General features: G+C 36.9%; 1 protein-coding gene across 1 annotated transcript in view; it reads left to right on the top strand.

Annotated features, from left to right (window-relative positions):
* LOC124591296 ((E3-independent) E2 ubiquitin-conjugating enzyme) overlaps positions 1 to 17,109 on the top strand; it is a 234,699-nt gene that overhangs the window by 197,336 nt on the left and 20,254 nt on the right. The window contains exons 15-18 of the mRNA XM_047131723.1: positions 408 to 641; positions 4,685 to 5,027; positions 14,180 to 14,343; positions 15,906 to 16,167. Of these exons, the coding sequence (XP_046987679.1) occupies positions 408 to 641; positions 4,685 to 5,027; positions 14,180 to 14,343; positions 15,906 to 16,167 (1,003 nt within the window). The remainder of the gene's footprint in view (positions 1 to 407; positions 642 to 4,684; positions 5,028 to 14,179; positions 14,344 to 15,905; positions 16,168 to 17,109) is intronic.

The raw sequence follows: 17,109 nt of genomic DNA, 5'->3' as shown, positions 1-17,109 counted from the left end.
AAAGAAATATTTATTAGGGGATGAAAGTTGCTATAGAAATATCTCTGTAAGAATGCAAAAGGCATTGTTAACAAAAACTTTAGATTCCAGCTACCAGCCTTAATTAGCATGAAAATTTTGGAAGGTGTTGCAGTTTGTGAACAACATGAAAATCACAGTAAATAAAAACAGGAAAAAAAAAAAATCTCTGCAGAGCATACAGTCAACATAAGTGAACAATGGGCATTAAGCTAGTTTATATGTATATAGATTATTGTACAATCAGAGATTATTGAATAAGAAATGGCTTCTCTCAGGTAATGGCTACAATTGAGACAACTTGGTAGTTCAGTCGACTTGTGATGCAGTGTGTTAGGTTTCATTGAGGCTTATTCCCTTATTTTAGTCTGTGGTTTTATTGTGCGCAGGAGAAACCATCTGCTGCAACTAACTTGAGTAAATCTGAAGGTGTACCAGGCAGTGGACAACAGCAACAAGCTTCTGAAGGCAGAGCTGCGAGGTATAGCTCCCAGGCACAGCAGCAGAATCAGCAGCAGCCTACTGTTGCAAATTCCCATGTTTGTGTCAAGTTGTGTGCACTTATCAAGGCCCAGCTTGTACAAGCCCATGCTGAAGTTACACGGAGGTTTGGTGGTAATCAGGTAGGTAATAGTGACTTCCTCAACTGTTTCTTCTTGTTTATTTTGCCATTTTTCTTTCAGTAATGAGAAAAGTTCATGTAAAAACTGTTTTCAGTGTCTTAAATTAACTGCATCCCATTGTTGACAGAAATAGATTTCATTTCCTTACTTCTGCTTTTATGAATTTAATAGTAGAGTTACAGGTTACATTAAGTGGAGAACTACAGTTAGATTTCATAATCTGTCATGAATTTCAATTGTTTGTCCTTCTCTTTGGCAGGTAAATAAAATCTTAATTCTCTACATTGTTGAACTAAATATCGGGCATACCCATCAGATGGCAGATCTGGAGCTGTTGGAGTGTGTCTGTTTGAAACATAAAAGGCAAAATTGACAGCTCTGTTCTTTTTCCACTTTTGGTGAAGGCATGTGGGTGCCTCCCTTCTGTCTCTTGATACATTCATAGTGTACATATTTGCATCCAGGACCGGTTCGAGAACATTTTTCCACACAAGTGACTTCTTAATGCCCCTACCCTCCTCCCACCCTTGTACACTTTCACCAGAGTCAGATTTCACTATTAATTGTGATACATACTGTACGCAAATCCTGCACGTTTGCTTGGCACCTGAACGTTGGTTGGGCCTTAAATCAACCCTGATCACCTCAGAGAAATCCGCTGTTTAAGTTCCAAGAGCATATGTTGCTAGAAGAATCAACCACTAGTTTGCAGCTTCCTCCTATAACTCACAAAAAGATTTGTAGATAAAATTAACAATGTAAGGGAAAGATAGATTGCTACTTACCGAAAAGATGTCACGTTAAGTTGCAGACAGGCACAACTAAAAGGCACTTACCCATTAGCTTTCAGCTACAGCCTTTGTCAAAAAAGGGAACACCATACACATTCATTGACACAAGTAAGCACATCTAATGCACACATGACCACCAGCTCTGGCATGTCTGCATTTTGGTCTAACATGTAATAACTAACCATTTTAACTACTGATTAATGGCTGAATGACACAGTGACAGTACTGAGTGAATAGCAGCTACAGACTGTGACTTTATACATGAAGATGCACGTATTAAAAAAATTATAAATTGGCAGAGTACTAAGCTGTTCTGTTTCAGATGTTACCATAAAAGAAAAGGAAATGAAAATGAACATAGATACGATAGTTTGTTTAACTAAGAGCTATATAAGTACCAAATGACAAAACAGTCTGTACTGTTTAATGTGCACGGGGATTGCAAATGTATGTTAAGAATTTTCAAGTACGTGAACTCTTTTAATTTGAATAATTAAATAATTAACAAATTATTTAAGTAAAAGTATATATTTTAGAGCTACAAAACTATGGCACTGGATTTTGAACGAATGACATTTTGATATTGAAACACTCTAGAACACACAGATTTTAAATGTGAATAATTTTTCTTGGATTAAATTTACAGGAAAAGTAAGATCTTTGCTTGAAAGAGGAGAATGAGGACTATTTTGATGTAGAAATATTCAATTGTTAGCGTAAATGAATTTTAAAGATAGTGCGTTTTGCAGCTATAGTGAATCATAAATATTTTGTTAATCAATATGCTTCTATAAGAACTAAATGTACTGTTGTCATCAGTAATCAGTAAATTATACAGTGAATAATGAAATTTAATAAAGGTTGCTGCAGAAAAAAATTAGGTACTTCATGTAACTAACATATATGCACTACTATTGAAAAAAAGACCAGAAAAGGGGAAAAAATAATATTATTGGTATTAGGAGAGATATAAATACAAGTACGATAATCCCACACACCTTGCTCTGTAAAATTTTAGTGAATTGGCCACTTATTAGTTAACTAAAATTCATGACCAGTTTCAGCTTTGCAGCCATTGTCATATCAAACAAGTACAGCAATTACATGTTGGCACATACTCAGTTGACTATGTGCATGTTTGATGCTGTACTCAATATATTTGATAGTGGCTGCGAAGCCAAAACAGTCATGAACAGTAATATGCTAACAATATGACTAATATGTTGGCTTCCATAATTTAATCTATTCCAGTTTGAATTTGTGAGCAAGTACTACTGACACATCAGTCTGAAGAGCTAAATGGCACAGTTATTTTCTCACACTTCTTTCCCATGCCCTCCTGTCTCATCTAGTTGGTTCTTAGCTGAAACCAACATACCTCCTGCCATAGTACAATCAGTGAGCCTGAGCATCAAGTGGTGATCACACTCCTGCACAATGTTAGAAACAGTGCTTGCATTGAACGTGGGAAACGCTGTACACAAATGATCTGGTGAATAACATTAGGAGCTCTTTTAGATTATTCACAAATCATGCAATGCCAGAAAATTGTAGTGCACTGTAGGAAGACCTGGAAAAGCTAAACAGTTACAGAAATTGGCAGCAGATCTCATATAAACAAAGATATCAAATTGTGCATACCTTGGTAGGATTACCCACCATATTACCATCCAAATCAGTTGCAGTAGTACAAGGTTTCTTGAAATCCCCTTGACTTAGGTTTCAGCATCTTTAAAAATTTCTTCTTCAGGAGAATCAATGATTAAAACCTCAAATGGTTAGTTATGTACGAAAGTAAAAACAAATCGTTAACCTATTGAAATGATAGGTGTGGGAGGGGACTGGTAGGGTTCAAGCACTTTATAAACATACCTTAAAAGCAGATTTATTGTTAGTCTCTTCAAAATTTTATATGCTTGAACACAGATGGTCAGACCAGAAAACTTTAAACAACCCACCAATCAATAATATTGACAGTAAACAATATGTACAAAGAATTCCAAGATTTTAAAGTATGAACTTTTCTCCTTAAAACAAATAATTGCAACTCGTAATTGAATGGCTTTCAGACACTTCAGGTAAGAAGTAACTATTTGACCATTGCAAACAAGAGCACTTGACTTTATGAAACAATTCTGGATACACAGCAGTGCAAACAGTTTAAGCCAGTTTCTTGTATTCTACCTGCACTTAGTAATTCAACAGGTAGTTCATAAACACCTCCTCGGTTTACGAGAAGCAACAGGGTCACCCCACTTAATCGTAGTTGAATTATAAAAAATTCAGTCATCATCTAACCAATTAAATCTTTACGTAATGATTGAGTAAAATGATCTTCCTTTAAAGCACAAAATATCTATAAAGTACAGTAAAACAGCAGCAGCAGCACATAATAGTTCTTTAAGTAAGCATACCTTACTAAATTACAGCCAACTGAAGTTCAGACGTTTCTTAACGGATGAAAGAAACTTGAACAGTGGGCAAATTAGTAATATCAAATCACTTACACCAACCAGCTGTTTCATAACATATATGCTCAGTAGTGCAGTCAGCCACAGAATAGTATATAATAGCTTAACTGTAGTCCTACTTGTACTGTAACCATACTGTAGCACAATGCTTTAAATGGCCTTTTAGCCACCAAACTGACAATCAATCACTGCTGTTTGTGAACACATCTGTGCTTGCACTGCAACACACATTTTTGCAGGAGATTAATTAAAATTATAGGGAATTGGTTAGCATCCTATATTTTGTGTCTTTTAATGGGACATTAATTTGAAAGTGAATAATTATCCCTTTGTTGTTCATTTTCTGCATTTGTTAAGTAATAATGTGGATTGTTAAGATCTCTTCAGTGTTTAAATATGGAAGACTGAAATATGTGTAAATGACCAGTCACGTGTCATCTAGAAAGTCAGTGAAAGGTGAACATGAAAGCTCAATATAACAGACAAGCAGCATTGTTTTGATGCGGTACTGTAGCTAAATAAAATGTGATGTTCTATTGGAAACTAGTAGCAGTTTTTTAATGATGATAGACATTCTGAATTAAATTATTATCTGAAAAGTGTGTACTCTTACAAAAATATCATATGCTATGAAAAAATATTTTGCTCTAAACTTTATCTTGGCATTGCATTAGTTTTTTATCAACAGTTTTAATAGCTTCTTATGTGTAGTGAAATGCCTTGCTAAGGTCATTTTTCATAGTTTTCAAGTGCATTTGGAATAATTTTGTATTTTACACAGGGACTGATGGCATTAAGTGATGCTTTGAGTGAATCACCTCATCCTGGAGAGAAGCAGGATGCTGAAGAACCAGAACCAATGGAAGAGGACTTGCCAGCAGTTGCAGCTGTGCCTACAAATGATGCAAAAACTCCTTCACAGAAGGCCAAAGCAACTGTAGGTCAGCCAGGCAAGACATTTAGGGTGTCGGCATCAAACAATACCAAGGCTCCCACCTGCCCTACAGGGGACGAGCTGCCAGTGGAACCTTCCCAGAAGGAAAAGTCATCTGGTCCAGAAACGCCATCCAGTCCTGCACCAACTGCTCAAGGAGCTGCCGCTGCAGATGAAGATGTGGGGGAAGGTGAGTTTTTCTGTTGTGTTCTATAAAACTGATGAAGCATCTTTATTAACTGAACAAGTCACTTACTTTGTTGCTTTAAATGCTGTGAACTAAAATTAATTGATGAACCAAATGGCAGTTAATTATATAAAAAATGAAATTGTCTTAGTATTATATTTTGTTAGGAATGAAAACACTGTAGATCTTGTTGACTAAATTTTAGTACATGGAGAAAGCTGGAAAAATGTACAGGATATTATTGTGAGTCGCTACTAAAAGAAAATACAACCAGAGAAAGCAAAAATCCCTCTCTAAAAAGCAACGAACTTTCACATAGGTCTTGGGGGGCACAAGACTGGGTGGGATCGAATTAGACAAGCAATAGGCACGATTTCAAACCAGGTGGTGGTGGTGGTGGTGGTGGTGGTGGTGGTGGTGGGCAGAAATAAATGTGAGATAGGAATTCAAATATTGCCATCATTAAAAATCACCTGAAGGAAGGCTACCTGGATAATTATTATAAAACTTGTGTGATTTTAATTTATGTTAGGTCATCATTTTTAATTCCTGCTCAAAGCAGGACGTCATAGATCTTTTAGAATTTTGAGTAAAGAGGAGGGGGAGGGGGGTGAAATGGACGAAGGTCTAACATATGGAAGCATTATTTTAAAGATACTATTGTATTGTGTGTTGATGATTAATGGTTGTGCATACACACTCAAACACCCACATCATCAATGGGAGTCATCAGCAGATGCCTGTTCACATTTTTTGTATGTTATTGCGTCTTGGAGTTTCCATTATTGTAAAAACACTCATGGGATGCTGTGGCTAACACCAGGTAATAAAATTAAAATACTTGTTGAGAAAAAAAATCTTCATTTTACCAACAAGTTAAAAATGCAATAAGGACCAGCCGATGAATAGTGGTGAACGTGTTCATGATGTCAGTATGAAAAACTTCACAATAGTTGCGACATAACATACACTTCGTAAGGGACGAGTTGTCCATAGTGAAATGAATGTTGAAGAGAAAGATGTGCTAGTACATGATTGTTGCATGTAATTGGCATATTGGTTGGAAGAGACTGTCATGTGAACTATGATTGCAAAATGTTATGGCAACTGCCTAATGTAACATTAAATACCACCAGATGGTGATGTGGTATGTGACACTGTAAAAATAGTATATAAGCGGAGCAGAGACAAATGGGGAGCTATAATTTTATTTATGGATTCTTCCTTCACGTCGTGGTAGAACAATTCCATATTTAAGGTTGAGAAACAAGTAAACTGTATTGTTTCACTGATTTTTTTATTGTTATTTCTAACAGTTTTTGGCTTACAGGAACTTCAGGAAACAACCAACTAGTGTCCGCAGGGAACACTAGTTCTCAGGTAACAGAACATTATAATCAAAGGTACAATCAACTTTCATAGAATGTTGTGCACCAGACTTGTTTTTTAATGTTGTAAATTACACTTTACGCAGTGGACAATATTAAACACAGTAAATAATTATAATATGAAATATTGTACAGTACAGGTTACATGATTGCATTATTATAGTTAGTGAGGTCGTGAAATGGGTTGAGAACAGTCTGAGCGCTAGTCGTGTATGTTGTGCAGCGAACATGTTTTACATTGTAAATTACAGTTTACACAATGGTATGAAAAGGAAAGTTGCTACTCACCATGTAGTGGACATGCTGAGTCACAGATAGGCACAACAAAAAGTCTGTCAGCCAGTAAGGTCTTCATCAACAATACACACACACACACACACACACACACACACACACACACACACGCACGCACGCACGCAACTCTCAGACATGACTACAGCCTCAGGCAGCTGAAACCACACCAGTTATATGGTGAATAGTAACTTTCCTTTTCTTAATATTGTTACAGTCCATCCTGGAATTTCCATTGTTTGATTTAGTTTCCACAATGGACAATGTTAAACGTGGTACATGATTAAAATAATGATATTTCAGTATTACAAACTCGGAGACAAGGTACTGGTGGAATTGAAGCTGTGAAGACGGATCTTGAGTCATGCTTGGGTAACTCGGATGCGAGAGCACTTGCTCCAAAAGGCAAAGGTCCCAAGTTCAAGTCTCAGTCTGGCACACAGTTTTAATCTGCCAGGAAGTTTCAATGTTAGTTGTTATAATGTTGCAGTTTGTGATTTAAGGTAAGGAATATGAAATTGTATTGTGTCATTATGATGGTCTGTGGGTATGTGGCTGATTAGTTGTATCTTGCGAAGCTTAAAAGTGGGGATAAGCTCAAAATTGGGGCTATGCTCATCTGTAATTGGTCATTTAGAACCAGCTGGGGATTTTGAGCTACATATTTGTTTACTTCCAAGTGTTTCTAACAGGCTTAGTTTCTTCCTTTATTGGGTATATGTAGCATTTCTGTGTGGACTTGGTATCTGTGTCCTTCCTTCAGCACACGTTTGGCGTAGCTGAAGTCTGACATTCTCCAGCTCCATTTGGATTCAGTCAGCCTAGTTTGCTATAGCCTTACCTGTTACCTATGCACTGTTTCTTGCAGTCATTTCAAGCAATTTTTTAAAGGCCACTTTTACATAGCCTGTTTTGTCCGTTATGTTGAATAGTAAAAGAGCTCTAGTGCCATGTACATAAAATAAAGTTTTGTAATAGCTGAATTTGATGATATGGGCTAACTTCTGTATAGCTTTCTTAAACGTGGGGTAGTATACTATCTTGTCTCAAATATGACTGTTGCTGAAGAGGGGTCGTACACATAGGGTAGCATTTTTCTTGCTTGATTTTTGCGTAAAATGTTTTAGTTAACTCAGGGGTATAGCTACTTCTTGATGCATTACATATAATGTTGTTCAAGTCTGTCTGGAAATTCTGTTTTGTCATTGGTATGGATGTGAGATGTTGTACCATGGAATGGAAGACAGCATGTTTGTGTTTTATTGGGTATTGTGAACATGAGAGTATTACTTTGTCGGTTGTGGGTTTTCTGTAAATTTTTAAAATGTGTATTATTTGTAGTGGTATCTATGTTAAGGTCTAACAAGTTAATGGATTTTCCACCAATCTCCATGGTGAATTTTTTTTTTTTTTTTTTTTTCCTTAATGGTCCATGAAGATTTCTACTAAAAGAGAACTGTACGGAGACCCCATTAACAAGCCATCTAGCTTTTTGTATAGAGTATCTTCGAATCAAAAATAATCTTGTTGCAAACATGACCGAGTGACCAGTCTTAAGTTGTGTACTTCTACATGATTCACACGTGTTCTGTATAGTAGTTATGTCAAAATGTAGAGGCATTCTTTGACTGGTATATTTGTAAGTAAGCTGCTAACATCAAAAGATACTAGTTTTGTACTGTGTGGAATAGAGAGGTCTTTAATTTTGCAAATGAGCTCCATTGAATTTACAAACTTCGTTTCAAATTTTGTCTTGGTTGTGATACAGAAATTTAATTATTTGGTAATGCTGTAGTCCTCTGGAATTCCGTTGTTTCGTATGGTGTAGGTTGGTACAAGAGGTCATAAAAGTTGGCCTGCCTTGTGTAGTGTAGGAAGTCAACACAGTTAAGGAGCTACCAGGTTCACATTGATTAAATACTTAGCTTCATATTCAGGTATTATGCTTTTAGAGGTTGTGGCTATGTTTTTAATTTCTTAGTTAAAGGTTTTGGTGGCTCCTTTGGTGAGGATGTAGTAGGAATTGGGTGTGAGGAATTGTTTCTCGTTATGAGTACAATAAGTTTTGTCCATGAGAACCAAAGTACTATTTTTATAGCTTTTGTGAGAATGTTGTTATTTTGAGTAATTTTCTTCTTTCAAGTTTTTCATTGTGTTCTGGTCCATAGGTTGTGATGTAGGAGGTCGAACTCGAGCCAATTTTGTATTCACTACTTACTTTGTGTTTGGTTGCAACATCTTTGTTTGTACTGTATTCTATAACAATTTTTAATACATCTGTTTTTGAGAAGGTTTATTGGAAGAGGCATATTTGAAACCTTTCACTAGCTCTTCCATTTCCTTCATGGAAAGAACTGTTTCTGATAGATTTACTGCTCGTTCTGAGGAGTTTTATTTAGGGTTTTTGGTTCTGGCTTCATTAGGGTTGCATGTCACGACATCCTAAACTGTAGCATTATAACAGTATAACCTGTAAAACTGAAATATTTTATATTTTAATTATTTATTGTGTTTAATATTGTCAGTTGCATAAAGTATAATTTTCAGCATTAAAAAACAGGTTTGGTGTAAAACATTCTGTGCAGTGGAATGTATCTTTGTGGATAATGTTTGGTTACCTAAGAACTAGTGTTCGTCGTCAATGCTAGTCAGCTGTTTCCTGAACCTGGCCCAGTAAGCCAGAAACTAGTTGCAAATAAACAAAAAACAGTTTACTTGGTACTCAACCTTAAGTAACTATAGTTTAGTTTGTGCGTGGGCCCATAGCCTCCAAACATTTATTGGCCAATTTCAATGTTTTTCGTTTTCAAGCGCACATGGATAGCCATCATGTGATTTATCGTGTTTGATGTGGCATGTGAATCTGCATTTGACTTAGTCCATATATTATCTGTTCCAGTAAGTGGTTACAGCTAACACTTAATCATGTGCCTATATAATGTAAGGACTTGATTTTCATCTACATAGTATGTCTTATATGGACTATTTTAAATGTGGCTTCATAGGTGGAATAGTAATTAGATTTATATGCCACATCACATATGACGGTTATCTACATGTGCTTGAAAATGGCATAAATCATGAAATGGCCAGATCTTACAATTAGTAAGGAATATTACAGCCTACTATGGCCCATATTTTCCTTGACAAATTGAGGAATTATTAATTTCTCCACGTTCAGAGGGTGTTCATTCTGCGAGCGTACTCCCAGTTGACGAAAAGCTGCTCCAGTTGCTAATAGGAACTTACATTAAGTCCATGATGGTCTTTGGTCTTTACATCAGCCCATTGTCAAGTGAATCTGAGTAAAAGCAGATATAATGGATTCATAAATACTTAATGTAAAAGCAGATAAAAACAAAGCTTAGATGTGTACAGTAAAACTTAGTAAAAGTACAGGAAGAATATATAACTCACGCTGCACCATAGAGAAGCAATGGCAAATGATAAAAAAAGTAAGTCATATGTGTTTAAAGAGTTACGTACCCTATGATGTTGTGAGAAAAACGGGTGTTCAATGATTCTCTAAACAGTACAGTTCAATCCATGAGAAGTATTGGCATGCTGTAGCTTTAAGAAGAATTATGTTGTGATACATTCCAAATTTCAAACTGCATGACTTACCATAAAAGGCTAAAAGTAAGTCAAGTGTAAAGTTACATTCTCTAGCATGCAAAAGTTAAAACCACCATGAATTGTAGAGATTGCTAATGTAGCTTGGGTGTGTCATGGACTGCTGACATTTGTAAACACATTTTTATTAGCAACATCATCAATTGTGATTGCAGTGGGCACAGTATCATCAAGATTGGACTGTGGACCAATGGAATAGTATTCCCTGGTTGAGTGAATTGTGTTTCTTGTTACACCAGGTCATTGGTTGTGTACAGACACACCATCATCCAGACAAATGGCTGCTCGATACATGCAACACACCACAGATGAGGCTGGTGGGGGCTATATTAGGCTATGGGGGACATTCACTTGTGTTTCCATGGGGCGTGTGATAGTAATCAAAGACACCATGACAACTGTGGACTTTGTGAACATTATTGCACCCCTTCATGCTTGATGTCTTGCCCTGTGCCAGTGGCATCTTCCAGCTGAATAACTGTCCATGCCACACAGCCAGAACTGTGCTACACTTGTGTAAGGAGTACTATAGTGATCCCACTTCGCTGTCTTAGCCATCAAATTCTCCTGATATGAACCTCATGGAACACGCCTGGGCTTAGTGCCCACAAGCCACTGATTCGTAATTTATTGGAATTGTGTGACTCATATGGAAACTTATCATGGCTTGTCAAACCCAGGTTACACAGAATCGCTACTACATGGCATTGTAAATGTGGATCAACGTGGTATTTGGCGGTTATTGATAACGTTTTGGGTAATGAGTGCAGGTTGCCTGGGTAGGTGCCAGTGTACCATCATGAGCAGGAATGTGGACAATATTTGTCATGTAGTGGTATGATATAAGGAAATCAATATAGACAGTTTGCTCAAGCTGTTATCAGGTCGTAGCTGCAATGAGGAGCAGTTCTCCTTGACCATGTTTGTTAATGTGAAAAAAATGAGTTGCAGGAGGGTTTGGAGTCTGCATTAAATGGGATATTTCCCTATAATTGGTTGGGTAAATCAATTTGAAGATCGGAGAAAGGCCAGGGCATACCACTTCCAGGAAGACGATGTACCATTTCACTGTGGTATTCAGACCAACCTTGGAGTTGGTGGCAACTTTACTTTTACCGGAATTGTGATTATTATCAGAAAGTTTTTATATGAAATAAAAATGGCCAGATGAAATAGCTTTAGGTTGTGGAGAAATTGAAATACCGTATTTACTCGACTCTAAGCCACACTTTTTTTCTGGTTTTTGTAATCCAAAAAACCGCCTGCGGCTTAGAATCGAGTGCAAAGCAAGCGGAAGTTCTGAACAATGTTGGTAGGTGCCGCCACAACTAACTTCTGCCTTCGAATATATGTAGCACTACACAGGCATGCTTTGTAGGCCCAAAGATAAATACTGGCGCCAAAACCTCTGCGTCAGTAAATAAATAAAAAAAAAAAAAAAAAAAAAAGGTGGAAGACGAGCTTTTTTTCTCCGACCCGAGTTTCGACCACTGCACTTTCATACATTATCCAACGAAGTAAATACAAATTCCGTATTGTTCATCTTCGAATGTAGCAGAATTTCAATGTACTACGAAAATCTGACATGCAAGACTGTTTGGGATGTTTGTCAATATGGCCAACTCTACTTTCTGAATTGGTTATTGTTGATCATTATCAAAGAAAGCAGCAGTGTAAGTAACAACAAATGGCAGTCTCTTGCCATTGTTTCGCTAATGAGACGATTCCTCTTTCTTTTTTTTTTTTTTTATAAAAATTGCAAGCGGCGGTAGCGCGCACAAAAGCAAGCCATGCTGCGAGCGGCGACAGGCCGTAGTAAACACGCACTATCAGAATGCAACAAACAATGCATGACACTGTACAGTAATGCATTTTCAGCTTAGAGTGATGTAAACACCTATAACAAAGAAAACAGCACTTATCAGATCAAAGCAAAATAAGCAAACAATTCAAACCAGACGAAGCATGTGAAAAAGAAAGGGTACCTGTATAAATATGGACGGAGCACCTGATGCATAGCAATGGCTACCTGGTAAAGCTTAACTGCTAAGCTTACGACTCGAAGGAAACTACTGTAGTTGTATCGTCATTCATTCGACCTAAATTGTGTCTCATATTACAATGGACCAACTTTGTTTCGATTTGGAGGTGCGGCCTAAAACTTTTCTCTCCCCCTTGAATTTCGAGTCTCAAATTTCAGGTGCGGCTTAGATTCGGGAAATTTTTTTTTTTTCCTTTATTTCGAGTCTCATTTTTGAGGTGCGGCTTAGATTCGAGTGCAGCTTAGATTCGAGTAAATACAGTATGTTCGCCTCACAAGGACTTTTGTTTATTGGAATATCAAAACAATAAAGATTGGTACGAACAAATTGATTCCTCTTTGTAAGCCAATGAAAAGCGAATGTCGTGATAATAATGTATGGAAAGGGAGGTATATGAAGTAGCTTATTGGATTGCCCCTACTTTAGGCTCAGAGTGTGATCCGAGTAGGTGTAGAGATGTAAGAGTGCCAGATTGCAGCCTAAAATTGTTTTTGTGCTTGTTTCTCTGCTCTAGTCAATCACTTCTTTATCACATACCTGCCAGTACTCATTTGTGGAAACTGTGTGGGAGTATTTGTCATCTTCCAAAGAAAATTTGGTATTTGTGGGTTTATGGAAGTCTGGGATTGCACTTAGCTTGGCCCATGTCGCGGTCACATAAGTAGGACTTGTTCATAATTAATGATTCAATTGCATAAAAGAACAGAATTGAGTTAAACTATTAATTAATTATTCAATTCTATAAAAGAACAGCATTGAGTTAAACTACTTTTTTCACTTTTCACGTGTCTTGAGGAAGAAGTCCAACTAACAAAAAAAAGGTAAATAAAAAATACTGACTACGTGTACTATATGATGTACAAAAATTAATTTACAGCAGCTTTGAGTTTTTCACTGTAGATCACGTGCTTCCCGGGAACAGAAGGTCGTAATATAGCAACCACCAGTCCCCACCCCTCAGCTGTGACATAAATCCTTTCTTTGAATTCTTGGTTTTAGGTATTGTATTCCTGATATTTTTCTTGTTAAGTATTCTTTGTTATTGATTAGACACTCATTGGAACGACTTTTGTCCAAATACATGAAGACAGACAGACAGACCTGATTTTTATTCTGGTAGTTGTGGCATTCAATGGACATGAAGGAAGGTGCATTCACATTTTTGTACCGTATATGCTAAAATAAACAGTGTGTCTCAAAATATATTGGTGAGGATTACATTATTCACTAAACTAGTTAATCATTTTATATCTATCTGCAAAAACAGAAAGAGAAGTTGAGAATATTGAAGAAAGCTACCAAAAGGCTTCTTCCACCTGCTGCTTGTCACAGCAACAGTAGAACAAGTTACATCAGAAAGTCGAAAATGCCACTAATTTATTTTAATATAAAAGGAGATTAGCATTTGTGAAACTGAAAAATTATAGCAAATAATTTTCAAATAATTATTTTATGACAAGAAGAATGTGGAGTAAGAATATATTAAATAGGTTAGTATGTCTCAAGTACTGAACAACGAACAAAGTAGCTTTGGAGAATGTAGATACAAGATATTGTTGTAATAATAAGAACTATTTATTTGCCATAATGAATATGTATGCTGTGGACTGCGTTGGGTATCATAGAACTTAATATTTAACTTGTTACTGATTGTGTAAAAAATTGGGAACTATATTAAATATTTTTCATTTTAATCATTTTCTTTCTGCATGATCTTTATTCACATCTAAGTTTCATAGCTTGTAGTACACTAGTATTTATGAAATATATATTCATTCAGTGCTATTAACCTCTGTTTTAGCTTTCTCTGTTATGGAGGCAGCACCTAATAGCCACAAATTTAAGCTGACAATGTTTCAACCGACCGACCCACAGAATTTCTTCCGCACAGTTCGCAAAGAGTTAAAGTTGCTCCGAACCTCATTACCAGATGGCATATGGGTAAAAGGCTTCGAGGACCGAATGGTAAGATGCTCTTCACAAAAGTAGTTTGTTGGAATTGAGATACATGCCTATACATCTCCCAAATGAAATATGCAGTGTCGATTAATTAGTGAGAACAAATAATTTTTCGTGTAATACTATTGAACATAAGTTACCAAAGAGCCACTTAACATATAGAGGAATTATTGTACCATATATATGTGCATAACCAACACCAAATGTGCGCGTGCGCTGCCACGCCAAGGCTTCTCCCCCCCCCCCCCCTTACACACACACACACACACACACACACACACACACACACACACACACACAGATAGAGAGAGAGAGAGAGGGGGGGGGGGGGAGACATGGACCACGCACACACTGATCATACATCTGCTCTTTTCAGAGGTATTATCCAGACATTTACCTTGAGTTATTTCAAGGAAACGTAGGGATTTAAACTTTCCTTACCCTGAGTATGAATACAGTGCATTAATCATTGTTCAGTGGTGGGGAGTGGGGTTAGGATAGAAGGTGACTGCCAAGGAAAGTGTGAGTGTGAAAGTCAAAGAGAAATGTGAAACTGATTGAGTGAGAAGTGCAGGAACATGTGGTGAGGATGGAGGAAAAGTTGTGTGTAGGGAATAAACCATCCTGAAATGGGCCAAGGAGCTTAGAATAAAGAAGGATGTGCTCAAAAGAAAATTTCCCCATCTGTACAAACTAGAATAGCATTAGGAACCAGCATACAGATGGACGAGCTGCAAAGCAGCTTTTTAAGTTGACCATGTTGCGCTGAGTTGTGTGCTCTGCAGCTGAATGGACACACTTCACCTGAAGCACAATTTGTCATGGCCCTAATAACAGACTAGGCAGGGGACTGATTTTAAAGCCCACATAAATGTCAATTCAGTGATGTCAATGTATGACACAGTATGTCTCTCATAAGTGGCCCAGATAGCTACAACTCGTAAATTTCTCTCTGTGTGCAGCCTTTCTTTTGCTCATTTGTCCTCAGTGGAAAATCAAGCCTATATTTGAACAACAATTTTTTTTTACACAGGAAACAAAATGCACCAGCTCTTGGTGTGTATGCCAAATCATTATCAGTAACTTGAGGACATTAGCTCTCTTTTAGTAAGTGCTATGATATAGAGTGCATTGAAAGTGTACATTTTCTCATTGCTACTCCAATAATTGATTTTGAACGTAGTAATGTGTTGTAAAGCATAAGATTTTTGGGACTGTAAGCCACATTAACATTTTAGGGAATTAAACATGTTGCCTTTTTGTAGCTTGCATAAAATCTTCATATTGTTTACAATACGTGCACACTGAAATTTGTATGTATATAAAAATGTTGGCTTTTGAATGGATGATTGTTGGTTATTATGCTTTTGATACAATCAAACATTCTTTTAAAAATTGTGCTCATTTTCCTATCTTGGGTCTACAAGGGAGAATTCATTCAAAAGAACTGTAGTACCTTTTCTTCATTGTGTGTGTGTGTGTGTGTGTGTGTGTGTGTGTGTGTGTGTGTGTGTGTGTGTGTGTGTGTGCAGACACCACTTGTAACACCACGCTTTCTTTTTTATCAGGATCTCTATTCAGTGATGATCCGTGGACCAGAGCGGACACCTTATGAAGATGGGTTATTCTTCTTTGACTTCCAACTGTCAGCAGATTATCCAAAAGCTCCACCACTATGTCATTACATCAGCTATTGCAGTGATCGTTTGAACCCAAATCTTTATGAAGATGGGAAGGTTTGTGTTAGCTTACTTGGTACCTGGAGTGGGAAAGGAACAGAAGTCTGGACATCTAATTCGAATCTTCTGCAAGTAATTGTTTCCATTCAAGGTAAGGAGGTTTATGAGCAGTATGTATAGTTTCACTACCCCATCTGTGGTTTTAGTGCTAATCTCCTGAAAGTTAGTATTTCTTTCCAAGTAAGAAACCAATTTTGCTTCATGGTAAACAGTCATCATGTCAAGTAAGTGTGTGTGATCACATGTTTTAAGAACACTACGCTATTCCAAAATTGGACAGTATCAAATAAGTAATTGCATTAACTTATAGTGTGTGCTGAAATGACCATTATGTTGTCCCTGTGACCTTTAATGTTTACTGCATACTCAGTTGTAGATCAATTGATAATCTTCACATGGCCATAGTTTCAGGATATGGATGCTAAAAACAAAATAAGCTGTGAAATCTAGAGCCTCTATATTCAAGCACTTTTTGAGTGACAAATACTCAACATAAAATACTGAACAGAAAGAATTTGTTGAACTGTACAATGAAGGAACATTAACATTTCCAGGCAGCGAAGATGAAATCTGAAGTGAAGAGGAAGATTCAAGCACAGAATAGGAATTTTGTAGTTTCTCAGTTCAGGAGAAAAATTTCAAAGAAATGCATTTATTAATTGAATATGATCAGGAACTTGTGGAACACACCTATACTTTAGGAGAACTGTGCAGGCCAAAACAGGACATAATAAAAGGAAAGTGGGTTTAAGCAAATGCCATCCAGTGACACATCATTACAAAGGTGAAGCTTATAATGAAGCAGCACAAAGTATGTTGAGCGAGAAAGGAACAATGACAGACTGCTATTGCATCATGAAGCAGTAAATTCTGTTGTGGCAGCTGAATGGATAGTTGCGAGGAATGAAGACTTGTGATGCTTGGAAATTTGTCAAGCTACTATATAGTGTAATTTCAGTAAAGAACAGATAGGTATTTAAAAGGAAGCTTGTTTAGTTGCAAAGGGCGTTACACAAGTAGAAGACATAGATTA

The sequence above is a fragment of the Schistocerca americana genome, chromosome 2 (assembly GCF_021461395.2).
Source record: "Schistocerca americana isolate TAMUIC-IGC-003095 chromosome 2, iqSchAmer2.1, whole genome shotgun sequence".
Classification (NCBI taxonomy): domain Eukaryota; kingdom Metazoa; phylum Arthropoda; class Insecta; order Orthoptera; family Acrididae; genus Schistocerca; species Schistocerca americana.
The sequence above is the reverse complement of the archived record's forward strand: the minus strand, read 5'-3'. Positions and strand labels throughout refer to the sequence as shown.